Source organism: Salvelinus alpinus, chromosome 26 (assembly GCF_045679555.1).
Source record: "Salvelinus alpinus chromosome 26, SLU_Salpinus.1, whole genome shotgun sequence".
Taxonomy (NCBI): Eukaryota; Metazoa; Chordata; class Actinopteri; order Salmoniformes; family Salmonidae; genus Salvelinus; species Salvelinus alpinus.
Genome location: NC_092111.1, coordinates 35,202,715 through 35,219,160, shown reverse-complemented (window position 1 = coordinate 35,219,160; position 16,446 = coordinate 35,202,715). Strand labels below are relative to the sequence as shown.

The 16,446-nt window shown below is 44.3% G+C and overlaps 1 protein-coding gene across 2 annotated transcripts in view; it reads left to right on the top strand.

Annotated features, from left to right (window-relative positions):
* Positions 1–16,446, top strand: part of LOC139555242 (CUB and sushi domain-containing protein 3-like) — a 773,621-nt gene that overhangs the window by 616,671 nt on the left and 140,504 nt on the right. For both annotated transcript variants that reach the window (XM_071368883.1, XM_071368882.1), the window contains exons 40-44: positions 1,219–1,335; positions 2,362–2,571; positions 2,959–3,147; positions 5,784–5,961; positions 9,579–9,724. In XM_071368883.1, the coding sequence (XP_071224984.1) occupies positions 1,219–1,335; positions 2,362–2,571; positions 2,959–3,147; positions 5,784–5,961; positions 9,579–9,724 (840 nt within the window). The remainder of the gene's footprint in view (positions 1–1,218; positions 1,336–2,361; positions 2,572–2,958; positions 3,148–5,783; positions 5,962–9,578; positions 9,725–16,446) is intronic.

Sequence of the window (16,446 nt, the reverse complement as noted above, 5' to 3'; positions counted from 1 at the left end):
CACTTCTAACATAATTACCTTTTTTTCTGACACACAAAAGGCTATTCTTTTCACTTAAAGCCACCATTTCCTGGTTGCTAAAATTCTATTAGTGCTCCTAATTTAAGTTTATGTGACACAACAAGCAAACCCTAGAATAAAGAATTGCTGTACCATCTAAACCGCTGTTTGAAGCTGGTGTACAAAACCGAAAGTAAAAGACGCAAAAACTAAGCTGAAGAAAGGGAAGCGTAGAAATAGTGCAAATAGAACAAATCTACCACTTCTTAGACTTGCGTTCAATGGGACTGACAGACCTATAACTATGTGAATTTGGTCAGGTCACCCAAAACGTTACGTATTGCAGCTTTAACAAGAGCTCTGTTACCATTTCTTTAGGCTACTCTTTATCCAGGATCAAAGCTGAGGATACCGATACCTCTCCTTCTGACTCAATGATAGGGAGCCTATTTAACACAAGTGACACAACGAGACATGGGGTAGATAGAGTATTCATACATTTTAACCGTAGGTGTGTCTGTCACATTCAGAGGAGGCTGCTCTTTCCTGGCAATCTGTATCATAGATGTATTTTTAAACATATTGCAGTTTAAGACTTACCTCACACTGGCTGACCTGCTGAGAGAGAAGGAGGCTATGCTAGTACACTCTTAGAAAAATGGGCTTTCAAAGGGGTTCTTCGACTGTCCCCATAGGAGAACCCTGTTTTGTTCCAGGTAGAACTCTTTTGGGTTCTATGTAGAACATTCTGTGGAAAAGGTTCTACATGCCACTCAAAAGGGTTCTACCTGGAACCAAAAAGGGTTCCTCAAAGGGTTCTCCTATGGGGACAGCCAAAGAACCCATTTGAAACTCTTTTAGGTTCTAGATAGAAAAAAAGGTACTAAGTGTATCTGTACAGGAGTGAGTTGATCTGAACCACTGGTCCTACAATACACAGTTGGAAAGGAAGGGATGTCAATACTAATGTACTAATCTAGCACAGCTGGTGGCGTCGATACCCATTCATACTGTCTAGGGGTGTAAATCAAGTCAAACCTTTCTGCTTTTATAAGGCTGCAGCTATAGATACACATAAGAACATGTTTGTCTCTGATGGACTAATACGGTAGTTATTTTATTATACTCTACTCTAGTCTAGTCTAAAAAAAAATATTCTATTTGCATGTTATTCTATGATTCATTCTTTAACCTGTGTGAGTGGGATTGTCTCCACAGCCCAGTGTGGTGTGTCCATGACTGATGTCAGCGGTGTCATTCTGAGCCCTGGATTCCCTGGAAACTACCCCAGTGGATTAGACTGCACCTGGACTGTCATACTACCCATCGGCTTCGGTACGGGAACACACTGACAGTCATTGTGGCTAAGCACACACACACGCGCACACACACACACACTGTCAAACTACCTATTGGCTTTGGTACATCACCTCGCTGCCGCCGTGGACAAGCCACAGTCGCACATCGTCATACGACGAAATGTATGTCTTGTTTCAAACACAGCTCGTGGGGAAGTGGCCCTAGATATAGCAGTGAAGTGTCAGACTCATGTATGTTAGGAGCTGTAGAGGGAATTATGCTTGATTTATAGGCATAAAGAGCAGAGACATGGAAACAGGGAACACCAACAGTGATGTAAATGCTTAACCAGTCTTCCAGTCAACTGAGAACAGCATCATGGTTTACAAGCAGTAGGCTAAATACATAGAATACACTCTTAGAAAAAAGGATTCCAAAAGGATTCTTTGCTGTCCCCATAGGAGAACCCTTTTTGGTTCCAGATAGAACTCTTTTGGCTTCCATATAGAACCTTCTGTGGAAAGGGTTTTACATGGAACTCAAACGGGTTCTACCTGGAACCAAAAAGGGTTCTTCAAAGGGTTCTCCTGTGGGGACAGCTGAAGAACCCTTTGACGCTAGTGCGCTAGGGTCCAAATGTAGGGGTAATGATGTTTGATTTTTAGGTCTACATAGCACAGGCATGGAAACACATGACTGGAAGTCACTTTAGATAAAAACGTCTGCTAACTGGCATATATCATTATTATTATTATTATTATTAACCTCATTACCGGTGTATCATTCTCCTTTACGGTAGCTTGAATATATTATGACATCTAGTTGCTCCTCTCCTTTGCAACTCTTCTAATGTACCAATGAGCATCTGCTCTCAGTCAACTAACCTGTAATCTCTTGTGATGTTTGTTGTGGTAGAGGTACAGTGTTCTACTTCAGTTGGTTCTGGGATTAACCCACCTTCTGAAGTAACGGGTAGATGAGTAAGATCATGGTCTATTCTTTATAACAGAAACTCATGGACTAACCAGTGTGTTTTTAATCTACCTGTTTTTTTTTCTTCAGGAATCCACCTGCAGTTCCTCAATTTCTCCACGGAGGCCATCCATGACTACCTGGAGATTCGGAGTGGAACGCTGGAGACGGGCACAGTGATTGACAGGTTCAGTGGACCACATGTCCCCAAGTCCCTGTTCAGCACCACTCACCAGACTAGCCTCTTCTTCCACAGCGACTACTCCCAGAACAAGCCGGGTTTCCAGATGACTTACCAGGGTGAGGATAGAGTTAGTTTTTTTTTTAAACATTTTTTTTATTTATTTTTTATTGAACAGATAGATAGAAAGAGGATGACACTGGGAAAGATAGAGGTTGTGTCATAGGACCGTAGGCCGGATTGGAACCTATGCCGACAGTGTAGACTACAGAGTTAGTCAGAAGAATGTGTGGGAGAGGAGAACTCAGAAAGGACTTGTGATTTCACTCAACTCAATTAAATGTAATTTTATTTGTCATAATGTTAGTCTGGGTAATCTCTTTCTGCATCCTAGATATGATGTCTACATAAAACAGTTTTATATATTCATTTTCATGTTTGTGTCATTTTCTTATGTATTTTCAGTCAATATATATTTAAATTATCGGTTACTTCCTGATTTTCAGCCTATCAGCTACAGAGTTGTCCCGACCCTCGTCCTTTTCGTAATGGCATCGTGATCGGCAGTGACTTCAGTGTGGGCCTCACTGTGTCCTTCGAGTGTCTGCCTGGCTACTCCCTAATCGGAGATGCCTCGCTCACCTGTCTGCATGGAATCAGTCGCAACTGGAACCACCCGGTCCCACGCTGTGAAGGTAACTATGGACAGAGAAATAGATATGATCTGTATGAACCACCCGGTCCCACGCTGTGAAGGTAACTATGGACAGAGGAATAGATAAGATCTGTATGAACCACCCGGTCCCGCGCTGTGAAGGTAACTATGGACAGAGGAATAGATAAGATCTGTATGAACCACCCGGTCCCACGCTGTGAAGGTAACTATGGACAGAGGAATAGATATGATCTGTATGAACCACCCGGTCCCACGATGTGAAGGTAACTATGGACAGAGGAATAGATAGGATCTGTATGAACCACCCGGTCCCACGCTGTGAAGGTAACTATGGACAGAGGAATACATATGATCTGTATGAACCACCCGGTCCCACGCTGTGAAGGTAACTATGGACAGAGGAATAGATAGGATCTGTATGAACCACCCGGTCCCACGCTGTGAAGGTAACTATGGACAGAGGAATAGATAAGATCTGTATGAACCACCCGGTCCCGCGCTGTGAAGGTAACTATGGACAGAGGAATAGATATGATCTGTATGAACCACCCGGTCCCACGATGTGAAGGTAACTATGGACAGAGGAATAGATAGGATCTGTATGAACCACCCGGTCCCACGCTGTGAAGGTAACTATGGACAGAGGAATAGATAGGATCTGTATGAACCACCCGGTCCCACGCTGTGAAGGTAACTATGGACAGAGGAATACATATGATCTGTATGAACCACCCGGTCCCACGCTGTGAAGGTAACTATGGACAGAGGAATAGATAGGATCTGTATGAACCACCCGGTCCCACGCTGTGAAGGTAACTATGGACAGAGGAATAGATATGATCTGTATGAACCACCCGATCCCACGCTGTGAAGGTAACTATGGACAGAGGAATAGATATGATCTGTATGAACCACCCGGTACCACGCTGTGAAGGTAACTATGGACAGAGGAATAGATATGATCTGTATGAACCACCCGGTCCCACGCTGTGAAGGTAACTATGGACAGAGGAATACATATGATCTGTATGAACCACCCGGTCCCACGCTGTGAAGGTAACTATGGACAGAGGAATAGATATGATCTGTATGGTAGCGTATTGATGTTGCAGCAGTGGGCGTTTCATGGACCTTAACATCCACTACTACAACTTCATCTCCTACTACTCCAATGGCATCCACTGCTATCACTATTAGACTGCTGTAGTATTGTAACATATTACTAAGAAGTGGCCATTACCATGACTTGTACTGCTGTGCCTTGTTGCTCATTCAGTGTAGAAAGACCTCTAACCTGACCATCTTCCCTCTCCTCTGTGTTTGTGGTAACGTCACCTAGCCCTCTCCTCTGTGTTTGTGGTAACGTCACCTAGCCCTCTCCTCTGTGTTTGTGGTAACATCACCTAGCCCTCTCCTCTGTGTTTGTGGTAACGTCACCTAGCCCTCTCCTCTGTGTTTGTGGTAACATCACCTAGCCCTCTCCTCTGTGTTTGTGGTAACGTCACCTAGCCCTCTCCTCTGTGTTTGTGGTAACGTCACCTAGCCCTCTCCTCTGTGTTTGTGGTAACGTCACCTAGCCCTCTCCTCTGTGTTTGTGGTAACGTCACCTAGCCCTCTCCTCTGTGTTTGTGGTAACGTCACCTAGCCCTCTCCTCTGTGTTTGTGGTAACGTCACCTAGCCCTCTCCTCTGTGTTTGTGGTAACGTCACCTAGCCCTCTGTGTTTGTGGTAACGTCACCTAGCACTCTCCTCTGTGTTTGTGGTAACATCACCTAGCCCTCTCCTCTGTGTTTGTGGTAACGTCACCTAGCCCTCTCCTCTGTGTTTGTGGTAACATCACCTAGCCCTCTCCTCTGTGTTTGTGGTAACGTCACCTAGCCCTCTCCTCTGTGTTTGTGGTAACGTCACCTAGCCCTCTCCTCTGTGTTTGTGGTAACGTCACCTAGCCCTCTCCTCTGTGTTTGTGGTAACGTCACCTAGCCCTCTCCTCTGTGTTTGTGGTAACATCACCTAACCTGACCACATCTCCTCTGTAGCTCTGTGTGGTGGTAACATCACCTAACCTGACCACATCTCCTCTGTAGCTCTGTGTGGTGGTAACATCACCTAACCTGACCACATCTCCTCTGTAGCTCTGTGTGGTGGTAACATCACCTAACCTGACCACATCTCCTCTGTAGCTTTGTGTGGTGGTAACATCACCTAACCTGACCACATCTCCTCTGTAGCTCTGTGTTTGTGGTAACATCACCTAACCTGACCACATCTCCTCTGTAGCTCTGTGTGGTGGTAACATCACCTAACCTGACCACATCTCCTCTGTGTTTGTGGTAACATCACCTAACCTGACCACATCTCCTCTGTAGCTCTGTGTGGTGGTAACATCACCTAACCTGACCACATCTCCTCTGTAGCTCTGTGTGGTGGTAACATCACCTAACCTGACCACATCTCCTCTGTAGCTCTGTGTGGTGGTAACATCACCTAACCTGACCACATCTCCTCTGTAGCTCTGTGTGGTGGTAACATCACCTAACCTGACCACATCTCCTCTGTAGCTCTGTGTGGTGGTAACATCACCTAACCTGACCACATCTCCTCTGTAGCTCTGTGTTTGTGGTAACGTCACCTAACCTGACCACATCTCCTCTGTAGCTCTGTGTGGTGGTAACATCACCTCCATGAATGGGACCATCTACTCCCCCGGCCACCCCGAGGAGTACCCCAACTTCCAGGACTGTGTGTGGAGTGTGAGGGTTCCCCCTGGCAACGGGATCTACATCAACTTCACCGTGCTCAGCACTGAACCCATCTATGACTACATCACTGTGTGGTAAGAACCTATTGACCTCTTAATGAACAGCTATAGAGTTATACTATAATATATATACACACACATCTTCACCGTGCTCAGCACAGAACCCATCTATGACTACATCACTGTGTGGTAAGAACCTATTGACCTCTTAATGAACAGCTATAGAGTTATACTATAATATATATACACACACATCTTCACCATGGTCTGCACAGAAAACATCTGTGACTACATCCCTGTGTGGTAAGAACCTATTGTCCTCTTAATGAACAGCTATAGAGTTAGATTACACTATAATATATATACACACACATCTTCACCATGGTCAGTACAGAACCCATCTGTGACTACATCCCTGTGTGGTAAGATCCTACAGTGCATTCGGAAAGTATTCAGACCCCTTGACTATTCAGACAGCCTTATTCTAAAATTGATTAAATACATTTTTTACCTCATAAATCTACACACAATATCCGATATTGACAAAGCGAAAACAGGTTTTTAGACATTATTTGCACATTTATTCAATATAATAAACAGAAATACCTTATTTCCATAAGTATACACTACACACATCTCTCTCTAAACCGCTCAATAGTGCTTTATTACAGTAACTAACAAAAGTCTTGCTATTTATCCCTTTTACACAGTTAGATATGTATTTCTCTACTAGCAGGAATGGTGCAATATTAATCCCTTACCAACTGAATTCCTGCCTTTTACCCCATATGGTGACTGATTTTCTGTTTTCTTACAGCCCTCTGAGTGGGCAAAATTAGAGTGCCACAACACGGAACTGCAGCCACCCAACAGGATACAAATTATGTTAATTGATGCAGGAGAACTGGGGGAGTTTGACCAATCAAGTTCGAGTGAAGATTTTTTTTTCATATCCATTTCTAAATCCAGTGTCAACAGCAGCCGGGTGGAGAAAAGGGTTCATGAAGAGCTTACTCACACTTCCTCTGTTCACCTATAGTAGTTCCTCTGTTCACCTATAGTAGCTCCTCTGTTCACCTATAGTAGCTCCTCTGTTCACCTATAGTAGTTCCTCTGTTCACCTATAGTAGTTCCTCTGTTCACCTATAGTAGTTCCTCTGTTCACCTATAGTAGTTCCTCTGGTCACCTATAGTAGCTCCTCTGTTCACCTATAGTAGCTCCTCTGTTCACCTATAGTAGTTCCTCTGTTCACCTATAGTAGCTCCTCTGTTCACCTATAGTAGCTCCTCTGTTCACCTATAGTAGTTCCTCTGTTCACCTATAGTAGTTCCTCTGTTCACCTATAGTAGCTCCTCTGTTCACCTATAGTAGTTCCTCTGTTCACCTATAGTAGTTCCTCTGTTCACCTATAGTAGTTCCTCTGTTCACCTATAGTAGCTCCTCTGTTCACCTATAGTAGCTCCTCTGTTCACCTATAGTAGCTCCTCTGTTCACCTATAGTAGTTCCTCTGTTCACCTATAGTAGCTCCTCTGTTCACCTATAGTAGTTCCTCTGTTCACCTATAGTAGCTCCTCTGTTCATTCACATTGGTTGGAAGGCCGGGTAGAAAACTAGGCTATTATTCTCCTTCCCACTCATTTCTTACACAGCCACTAAGGGGTTTAATGTAATAAATTGATGTAAATTGTGTCATGTTGTACATAATAATTACTTTTTAGTTAGTTTCAATGAAATTAGACTTTTGTTGCAATACCCATGAGGAGATAACAAGAAATGATGTGAAAACACGTGATAGTCAATTAGCCTAGCCAACTCTAGTAGAGCTAACCCTTGACTTTACGTGTTGGATGCTTAATTAGTAGAATTATTACTAAAACCTGTTTTGGCTTTGGTAAAAGTTTTCCATATTGTGTTGTTGTTTTAAAACGTAAAAGTAATTATACATTTGTGGAAAAAAGCCAACTTTGTTTTTGCATTTCACGTTCCCCAGTGCTCTCAAACCTCTCTTCCAAACTGTTCTTTCTTAATTGGATACATCTTTTCTGTGGTTACCATAGCTACTGCATTTCTCACTATTGATAAAACAGAACTTTGTCTTCTGGTTAGTTTGAGAGAGATTTGAACTGTTCACCCCCTTTCACTCTCTCTCTCCGTCTGGTTCCCTCCATCACTCCATCCCTACTCCATCCCTTCATTAAACAAACTGACCAACAGTGATATAACACTCACAGTTAGTCCATTTAAATGCATAGAGTATGATAAACCTACTCAGACTTTTCATCTCTCCCTGTGAACGGTAAAGATTTTTTGAGGAAATGTAATACAGTAATGCAGTCGCCAAAAGGCAAGTTCTCCATGTATCCCCATAGATCCAGTCAAAGGCATCTTGATGTTTTAAAGAGAGCGGCTTTCTGAGTAATTGTCTTCCCCAGCACGCTGACACCCCTGTTGTGGAGGGGGATGGAGAGAAGGAGGAGAAAGAGAGAGAGCGTAATGGATGGAATAGATTAATTCGATGTCCTCCATCCATGCGCACACAAATAATAAGTCCCTCCTTTGTCCCCCCACATGTTTAAATAATGCATTTTTTGGGTCCCACCCCACGGCTCTCTTTCAGTTTCTCATAGTATGTATTTATGTTGCTGACTGCGGCAGGCTGCCAGCGATTCAATCTGTTCTCAGCGCTGTGAGATGCCATGCTGGCTTCAAACCCACGCACACACACACACACTTGATACAAGCACACACACTCACACACTCACGTATGCACTAATGCAAAGAGACAATCACTCAAGCACTCTCTCTCTCTTTCTCTCACACAGACACACACACACACACACACACACACACACACACACACACACACACACACACACACACACACACACACACACACACACACACACACACACACACACACACACACACACACACACACACACACACACACCTTGCTCCCAAAAAATCCCAGGTGTCAGAGATTAGCCAGATTAATTAAACAGCTTCTCTGCTTGTTCGCTAGGACTGCTCTGACCCAGCGGTGCCCAGAGTGGGGGTCCATTGAGCTCCATTAAACAGACCCCCTTCTCACATTGACGCACTCATTTACCTTTGACTGGCTCCAGATTTGACCCATGGGGGAGGGTCTGCTCTTTGGCTGTCACGATCACAGAGATGTAACCCTCCTCCTGCCCCTGTCTGTCTTTCTGCATTTTAAAACCCAGTCTCTGTAATGAGCACCCTTATGCTGTGGCTTCTCCAAAAATGAAGTTTATAAAAGAGATGCTATAATCGTCTCTTTCTGGAAGGAATACTGTAGATCAGTGATGGGTTATGTATCCATGCCTGATGTCAATAATTGTCTGCTCTCTACAATAGATTGACGTGGGAAATGTTAATTAAAAATGACCGCAATAGATTTCCAATGGGCTTCTTTCAAAGATATGTCTGTATTGGTCAATGTCTTGTCTTTATTGTCTATCGACAATGTCCATCACCTGTCCATGGAGAGGGATTTGTCATTGATCCTTGGTGTGTATGTTGTTTGTGTGTGTGTGTGTGTGTGTGTGTGTGTGTGTGTGTGTGTGTGTGTGTGTGTGTGTGTGTGTGTGTGTGTGTGTGTGTGTGTGTGTGTGTGTGTGTGTGTGTGTGTGTGTCTGTGTGTGTGTCTGTGTGTGTGTCTGTCTACAGGGATGGTCCGGACCAGAGCTCACCCCAGATCGGTCAGTTCAGTGGGAACACAGCACTGGAGTCTGTCTACAGCACCTCCAACCAGATCCTCATTAAGTTCCACAGCGACTTCAGCGGCAGCGGGTTCTTCGTGCTCAGTTACCATGGTGAGCACTACATCAGAGAGACAGGCGGGGAAAGAGAAATATAAAAGATGGTAGAGAGAGAAAGATGGAAAACAAATGTGATGAAGGAGGAGAGGGAGAGATAGTGAGTGAGAGGTAGAGATAGAGAGAGAGAGATAGAGAGGTAGAGATAGAGAGAGAGAGGTAGAGATAGAGAGGTAGAGATAGAGAGGTAGAGATAGAGAGTGAGAGGTAGAGATAGTGAGTGAGAGGTAGAGAGAGGGGTAAAGAAAGAAAGAGGTAGTGAGTGAGAGGTAGAGATAGAGAGAGAGAGATAGAGAGGTAGAGATAGAGATAGAGAGTGAGAGGTAGAGATAGAGAGAGAGAGGTAGAGATAGAGAGAGAGAGGTAGAGATAGAGAGGTAGAGATAGAGATAGAGAGTGAGAGGTAGAGATAGTGAGTGAGAGGTAGAGAGAGGGGTAAAGAAAGAAAGAGGTAGTGAGTGAGAGGTAGAGATAGAGAGAGAGATAGAGAGGTAGAGATAGAGATAGAGAGTGAGAGGTAGAGATAGAGAGAGAGGTAGAGATAGAGAGGTAGAGATAGAGATAGAGAGGTAGAGGTAGAGATAGAGAGTGAGAGGTAGAGATAGAGATAGTGAGTGAGAGGTAGAGATAGTGAGTGAGAGGTAGAGATAGAGATAGTGAGTGAGAGGTAGAGATAGTGAGTGAGAGGTAGAGATAGAGATAGTGAGTGAGAGGTAGAGATAGAGAGTGAGAGGTAGAGATAGAGATAGTGAGTGAGAGGTAGAGATAGAGAGTGAGAGGTAGAGATAGAGATAGTGAGTGAGAGGTAGAGATAGAGAGTGAGAGGTAGAGATAGAGATAGTGAGTGAGAGGTAGAGATAGAGAGTGAGAGGTAGAGATAGAGATAGTGAGTGAGAGGTAGAGATAGAGAGTGAGAGGTAGAGATAGAGATAGTGAGTGAGAGGTAGAGATAGAGATAGAGAGTGAGAGGTAGAGATAGAGATAGTGAGTGAGAGGTAGAGATAGAGATAGTGAGTGAGAGGTAGAGATAGTGAGTGAGAGGTAGAGATAGAGAGTGAGAGGTAGAGATAGAGATAGTGAGTGAGAGGTAGAGATAGTCAGTGAGAGGTAGAGATAGAGAGTGAGAGGTAGAGATAGAGAGTGAGAGGTAGAGATAGAGAGTGAGAGGTAGAGATAGAGATAGAGAGTGAGAGGTAGAGATAGAGAGAGGTAGAGATAGAGAGAGAGAGGTAGAGATAGAGAGGTAGAGATAGAGATAGAGAGTGAGAGGTAGAGATAGTGAGTGAGAGGTAGAGAGAGGGGTAAAGAAAGAAAGAGATAGTGAGTGAGAGGTAGAGATAGTGAGTGAGAGGTAGAGATAGAGAGTGAGTACTACTTTTCCTCCCTCTCCTACTACTCTTCCTCCTCCCTCTCCTCCGACCCTTCCTCCTCTCCTACTTCTCTTCCTCCTCCTCTCCTACTTCTCTTCCTCCTCCCTCTCCTCCGACCCTTCCTCCTCTCCTACTTCTCTTCCTCCTCCCTCTCCTCCGACCCTTCCTCCTCTCCTACTTCTCTTCCTCCTCCTCTCTTACTACTCTTCCTCCTCCCCTACTACTCTTCTTCCTCCTCTCCTCCTACTCTTCCCCCTCCTTCTCCTCCGACCCTTCCTCCTCTCCTGCTACTTTTCCTCCTCCTCTCTTACTACTCTTCCTCCTCCCTCTCCTCCTACTCTTCCTTCTCCCTCTCTTCCGACCCTTCCTCCTCTCCTACTTCTCTTCCTCCTCCTCTCCTACTTCTCTTCCTCCTCCTCTCCTACTTCTCTTCCTCCTCCCTCTCCTCCGACCCTTCCTCCTCTCCTACTTCTCTTCCTCCTCCTCTCCTACTTCTCTTCCTCCTCCCTCTCATCCGACCCCTCCTCCTCTCCTACTTCTCTTCCTCCTCCTCTCCTACTTATCTTCCTCCTCCCTCTCCTCCGACCCTTCCTCCTCTCCTACTTCTCTTCCTCCTCCCTCTCCTACTACTCTTCCCCCTCCTTCTCCTCCGACCCTTCCTCCTCTCCTACTACTCTTCCCCCTCCTCTCCTACTTCCCTTCCTCCTCCCTCTCCTACTACTCTTCCTCCTCCCCTACTACTCTTCTTCCTCCTCTCATACTACTCTTCCTCCTCCTCTCTTACTACTCTTCCCCCTCCCTCTCCTCCTACTCTTCCTTCTCCCTCTCCTCCGACCCTTCCTCCTCTCCTACTACTCTTCCTCATCCTCTCCTACTACTCTTCCTCCCCCCTCTCCTCCGACCCTTCCTCCTCTCCTCCTACTCTTCTCCTCCCGCTCCTCCTCTTCCTCCTCCTATTCCTCTTTCTCGTCCTCCTCTTTCTCCTCCTCCTCCCTCTCCTCCTCTTCCTCCCTCTACTCTTCCTCCACCTCCTCCTCTTCCCTCTTCCCCTCATGCACCCTGCCTGCCTAGGGCCTCTGACACACATGGCAGCTAGCATTCATTATTGGCTCAGCTCATTTTCATAGTCAATTTAATCTTGACTTATTGCGCTTCGATGCCTCTCTCCCATCTGACTGTCTTTGTATTGAATCAGTGAAGGGACATGGCTCTATACACCTGTGTCACATTGATTATTGGCTACAGGGTGCGCTCTGAGAAATGAGCACTTGCCCAGATATATTTTTTCTATACTGACATCCAGACACATACAGCCTCTTCACACTGCTAATGACACACAAGGCTGCTCTTACACTGATTGTTGACACGGTGCTACTGGCAAAAACAGATTAAGTATCCGAATAGTAAGGCCCATGTCATTCTGCTACAGCCAGCACTTATGATTTTACTACAAGTGCTTATTGATCCTGGCCTGTATCAAACGTCTCTCACAGTTAACCAGTCTGTCTCGATTGTGGCCGGTGGGGGGGCTTACGAGGTACTCCAATCACTTTACCCTAACAGTCTTAACTGCTAAACCCTCACTTTAGTTTCAGCTCCGCCCAAATGGATTATGGGTAAACTACAAGCTCGAACTTTGATATAGTATGGATTGACAAGCCACAGTCACGGTTGGTTACAGTTATTAAAAGGTTTTTAATTTGTCTGTCAGATTTTCAAAAGGTACCACATAACTATTTGATCAATCATAATTAATAATCTGTACATCCATCCCTGCAGTCAAATAAGGAGAGCTGGTCTGTCTGTGGAAGCTAGCTGCTCCTACAGTGCTTTGCAAAAGTATTCACCCCCTTGGCATTTTTCCGATTGTGTTGCGTTACAACCTCTAATTTAAATGGATTTTTATTTTGGATTTCATGTAATGGACATACGCAAAATAGTCCAAATTGGTGAAGTAAAATTTAAAAAATTATAAAACTGAAAAGTGGTGGGTACATATGTATTCACCCCCTTTGCTATGAAGTCCCTAAATAAGATCTGGTGCAACCAATTACCTTCAGAAGTCACATAATTAGTCCACCTGTGTGCAATCTGTCACATGATTGTCACATGATCTGTCACATGATCTCAGTAGATATACACACCTGTTCTGAAAGGCCCCAGAGTCTGCAACACCACTAAGCTAGGGGCACCACCAAGCAAGCGGCACCATGAAGACCAAGGAGCTCTCCAAACAGGTCAGAGGCAATGTTGTGGAGAAGTACAGATCAGGGTTGGGTTATAAAAATATATCAGAAACTTTGAACATCCCACAGAGCACCATTAAATCCATTATTGAAAAATGGAAAGAAAATGGCACCCCAACAAACCTGCCAAGAGAGGGCTGCCCAACAAAACTCACGGACCAGGCAAGGAGGGCATTAATCAGAGAGGCAACAAAGAGCTGAAAATCCCAATCCCAACACCTCTCATCACCCCGAGAACACCACACCACAGTGAAGCATGGTGATGCCAGCATCATGCTGTGGGGATGTTTTTCATTGGCAGGGACTGGGAAACTGGTCAGAATTGAAGGAATGATGGATGGCGCTAAATACAGGGAAATTCTTGAGGGAAACCTGTTTAAGTCTTCCAGATATTTGAGACTGGGACGGAGGTTCACCTTCCAGCAGGACAATGACCCTAAGCATACTGCTAAAGCAACACTCGGGTGGTTTAAGGGGAAACATTTAAATGTCTTGGAATGGCCTTGTCAAAGCCCAGACCTCAATCCAATTGAGAATCTGTGGTATGACTTAAAGATTGCTGTACACCAGCGGAACCAATCCAACTTGAAGGAGCTGGAGCAGTTTTGCCTTGAAGAATGGGCAAAAATCCCAGTGGCTATATGTGCCAAGATTATAGAGACATACCCAAAGAGACTTGCAGCTGTAATTGCTGCAAAAAGTGGCTCTACGAAGTATTGACTTTGGGGGGTGAATAGTTATGCACGCTCAAGTTTTCCATTTTTTTGTCTTATTTCTTGTTTGTTTCACCCCCCAAAAATATTTTGCATCTTCAAAGTGGTAGGCATGTTGTGTAAATCAAATAATACAAACCTCCCAAAAATCTATTTTAATTCCAGGTTGTAAGGCAACAAAATAAGAAAAATGCCAAGGGGGTGAATACTTTCGCAAGCCACTGTAGCTGCTTCTGCTTAGTAATATGAATGTACTAGACTAGAGATAATACACAGCAATGTTTCTCTATATTTTACTTGGGTTTGACATGGGAATTACTCTGTAATGAGTTTAGCTTTGATTCATTTGAAATGGGCCACCGAGTTAGAGAGACAACTTTATTTCCCCTTAGTGAACACTCTGCTTTGCTGTGAATTAGCCAGGATTTATACAACACTTATTAAAGATATGAATTTAGTTTATTAGATTGTCTTCAACTGTCAAGTAATCAAATTATAGCCGGTTTATTCATGCAGTTTGCTGTCCAGAATGACAAAATAAGTGTTTTCATGTAGGTCACATCAAAGAGTGGCTGGGGGAACTAAATCTATAGAATGTGATTATCACTCCAAATAAGCAACATTCAAAACTGTCACTTTTTCCAATCTATTTATGAAAGGATTTAAGTTGATAAGTTGCATAGTTATTCAGGACATTATGCAAGCATCATAATATTATAGATACCATTTGTGGGCAGATCTGATGACTCAATTCCCAGAGCCCACTTGTTTTGACTGGTGATTATCGTCATCGTTCGACAGAACATCAACTGGTCAGTCTAGACGTACATCCCACATGAAGGCAATACATAGAGGAAGCAAAGAAACGTTTCCTCTTTAATGTAGCTCTTTTGTTAATTAAAGCCTATCACAGAGTGAAATGTGAAGTCTCTCATGGGGACACAGAAAGTCATTGACTCTGTTCATTGCGTTTGCTTCAATTGGCAATACAGACACAAACACAGACACTTATTCACCAAATTCTCAGTCACACACACTCCCCCACACACACACACCCACCCCCCACCCCCTCCCCCAAGGAGCCTCTAAGAGAATCATATTAATCAGCTAGCACATTTAACAGAAGCCACATGCTAAGTGGTTCTCGCTACTTAATTTGTGTGATTGTAGCGTGGTTGTCTGGAGCCAAAGCTCCCACTTGTCTATTAGACAGCCTCCTTCCTCCTCTGTCTACTCTGTAAACTGGGGGTGTATTCATTAGTGCACACAGAAGCAAACTGTAGCAAAATGTTTTGCAAAGGAAAACATTTTGCTAAGAAAATGTGAGTTTCTTTTTTGGACAAATAGAGGAAGTTGCCCCTCCCTGTTGCTTCTGTTTGTTTCCTAGTAAATAAACCCCTGTTCATGGGGAAGCAAAAGTAGATATATCTATATACCTGACTGTCTGCTTTAGCCTGGCTGGAGAGCCAGGTGGGCGGGGTTGGCATTTCAGAGACTTTTCTATTGGTTCCCGTTGCACCAGGCAAGCTCAGGCAAGCACATCTATTATATTGAATACTAGTAAATGAACCCAGGTCTGGAAGTTAGTTATCTGTCTATCACTCAGGAGATATCTCCCTCCTGTTCTGTCTGTTCAGGCTGTTGAAACATTTTTAGAACAATTACCAATTGTTCTAAAAATGTTACCAATTCATTAATGATCAATGAATGTCATTGATTTTACCCCCTAGTTTGTGTTGGCAAGACCCCGCCAGGTAGCTTGGTAGTGGGTGTAGTTTGGATCTTCAGTCCTGAAAGATGTTGGCTGTAAGATTCAATGGTGTAATATTTCTCCTTGCCTACTTCAAAGTGCTACCTTATTTAATCCTGTCATTAGCAGCAGCGATTCCTCAGATCGTGTGTGTGTGTGTGTGTGTGTGTGTGTGTGTGTGTGTGTGTGTGTGTGTGTGTGTGTGTGTGTGTGTGTGTGTGTGTGTGTGTGTGTGTGTGTGTGTGTGTGTGTGTGTGTGTGTGTGTGTGTGTGTGTGTGTGTGTGTGTGTGTGTGTGTGTGTGTGTGTGTGCGCGTGCGCAGTGTAATATCTCTCCCTGGGCCCAGCTCCGACCGTTGTCACCTTATTTAATCCTGTCATTAGCGCCAGCAAGCAGCGTTCGTTCCCTCATATCGTTAGCAGTGCCTCCGTGCCAGCACAGCACAGCTTGGCCGCTCTGTTGATTCCCAGAAGGTATACCGGGCTTATCTGATGCCCTTAAACACACCGCCGAGATCACATCGCTGCTGAAAAAATTGGTATGCAGCCAGGTGCAGGTGGTGTGGAATCTGAATATTATGATTTTTTTTATTTCTGCCTAACCTTTCAAATGTCAGTAGTTTCTCCTCCTCCACAATTCT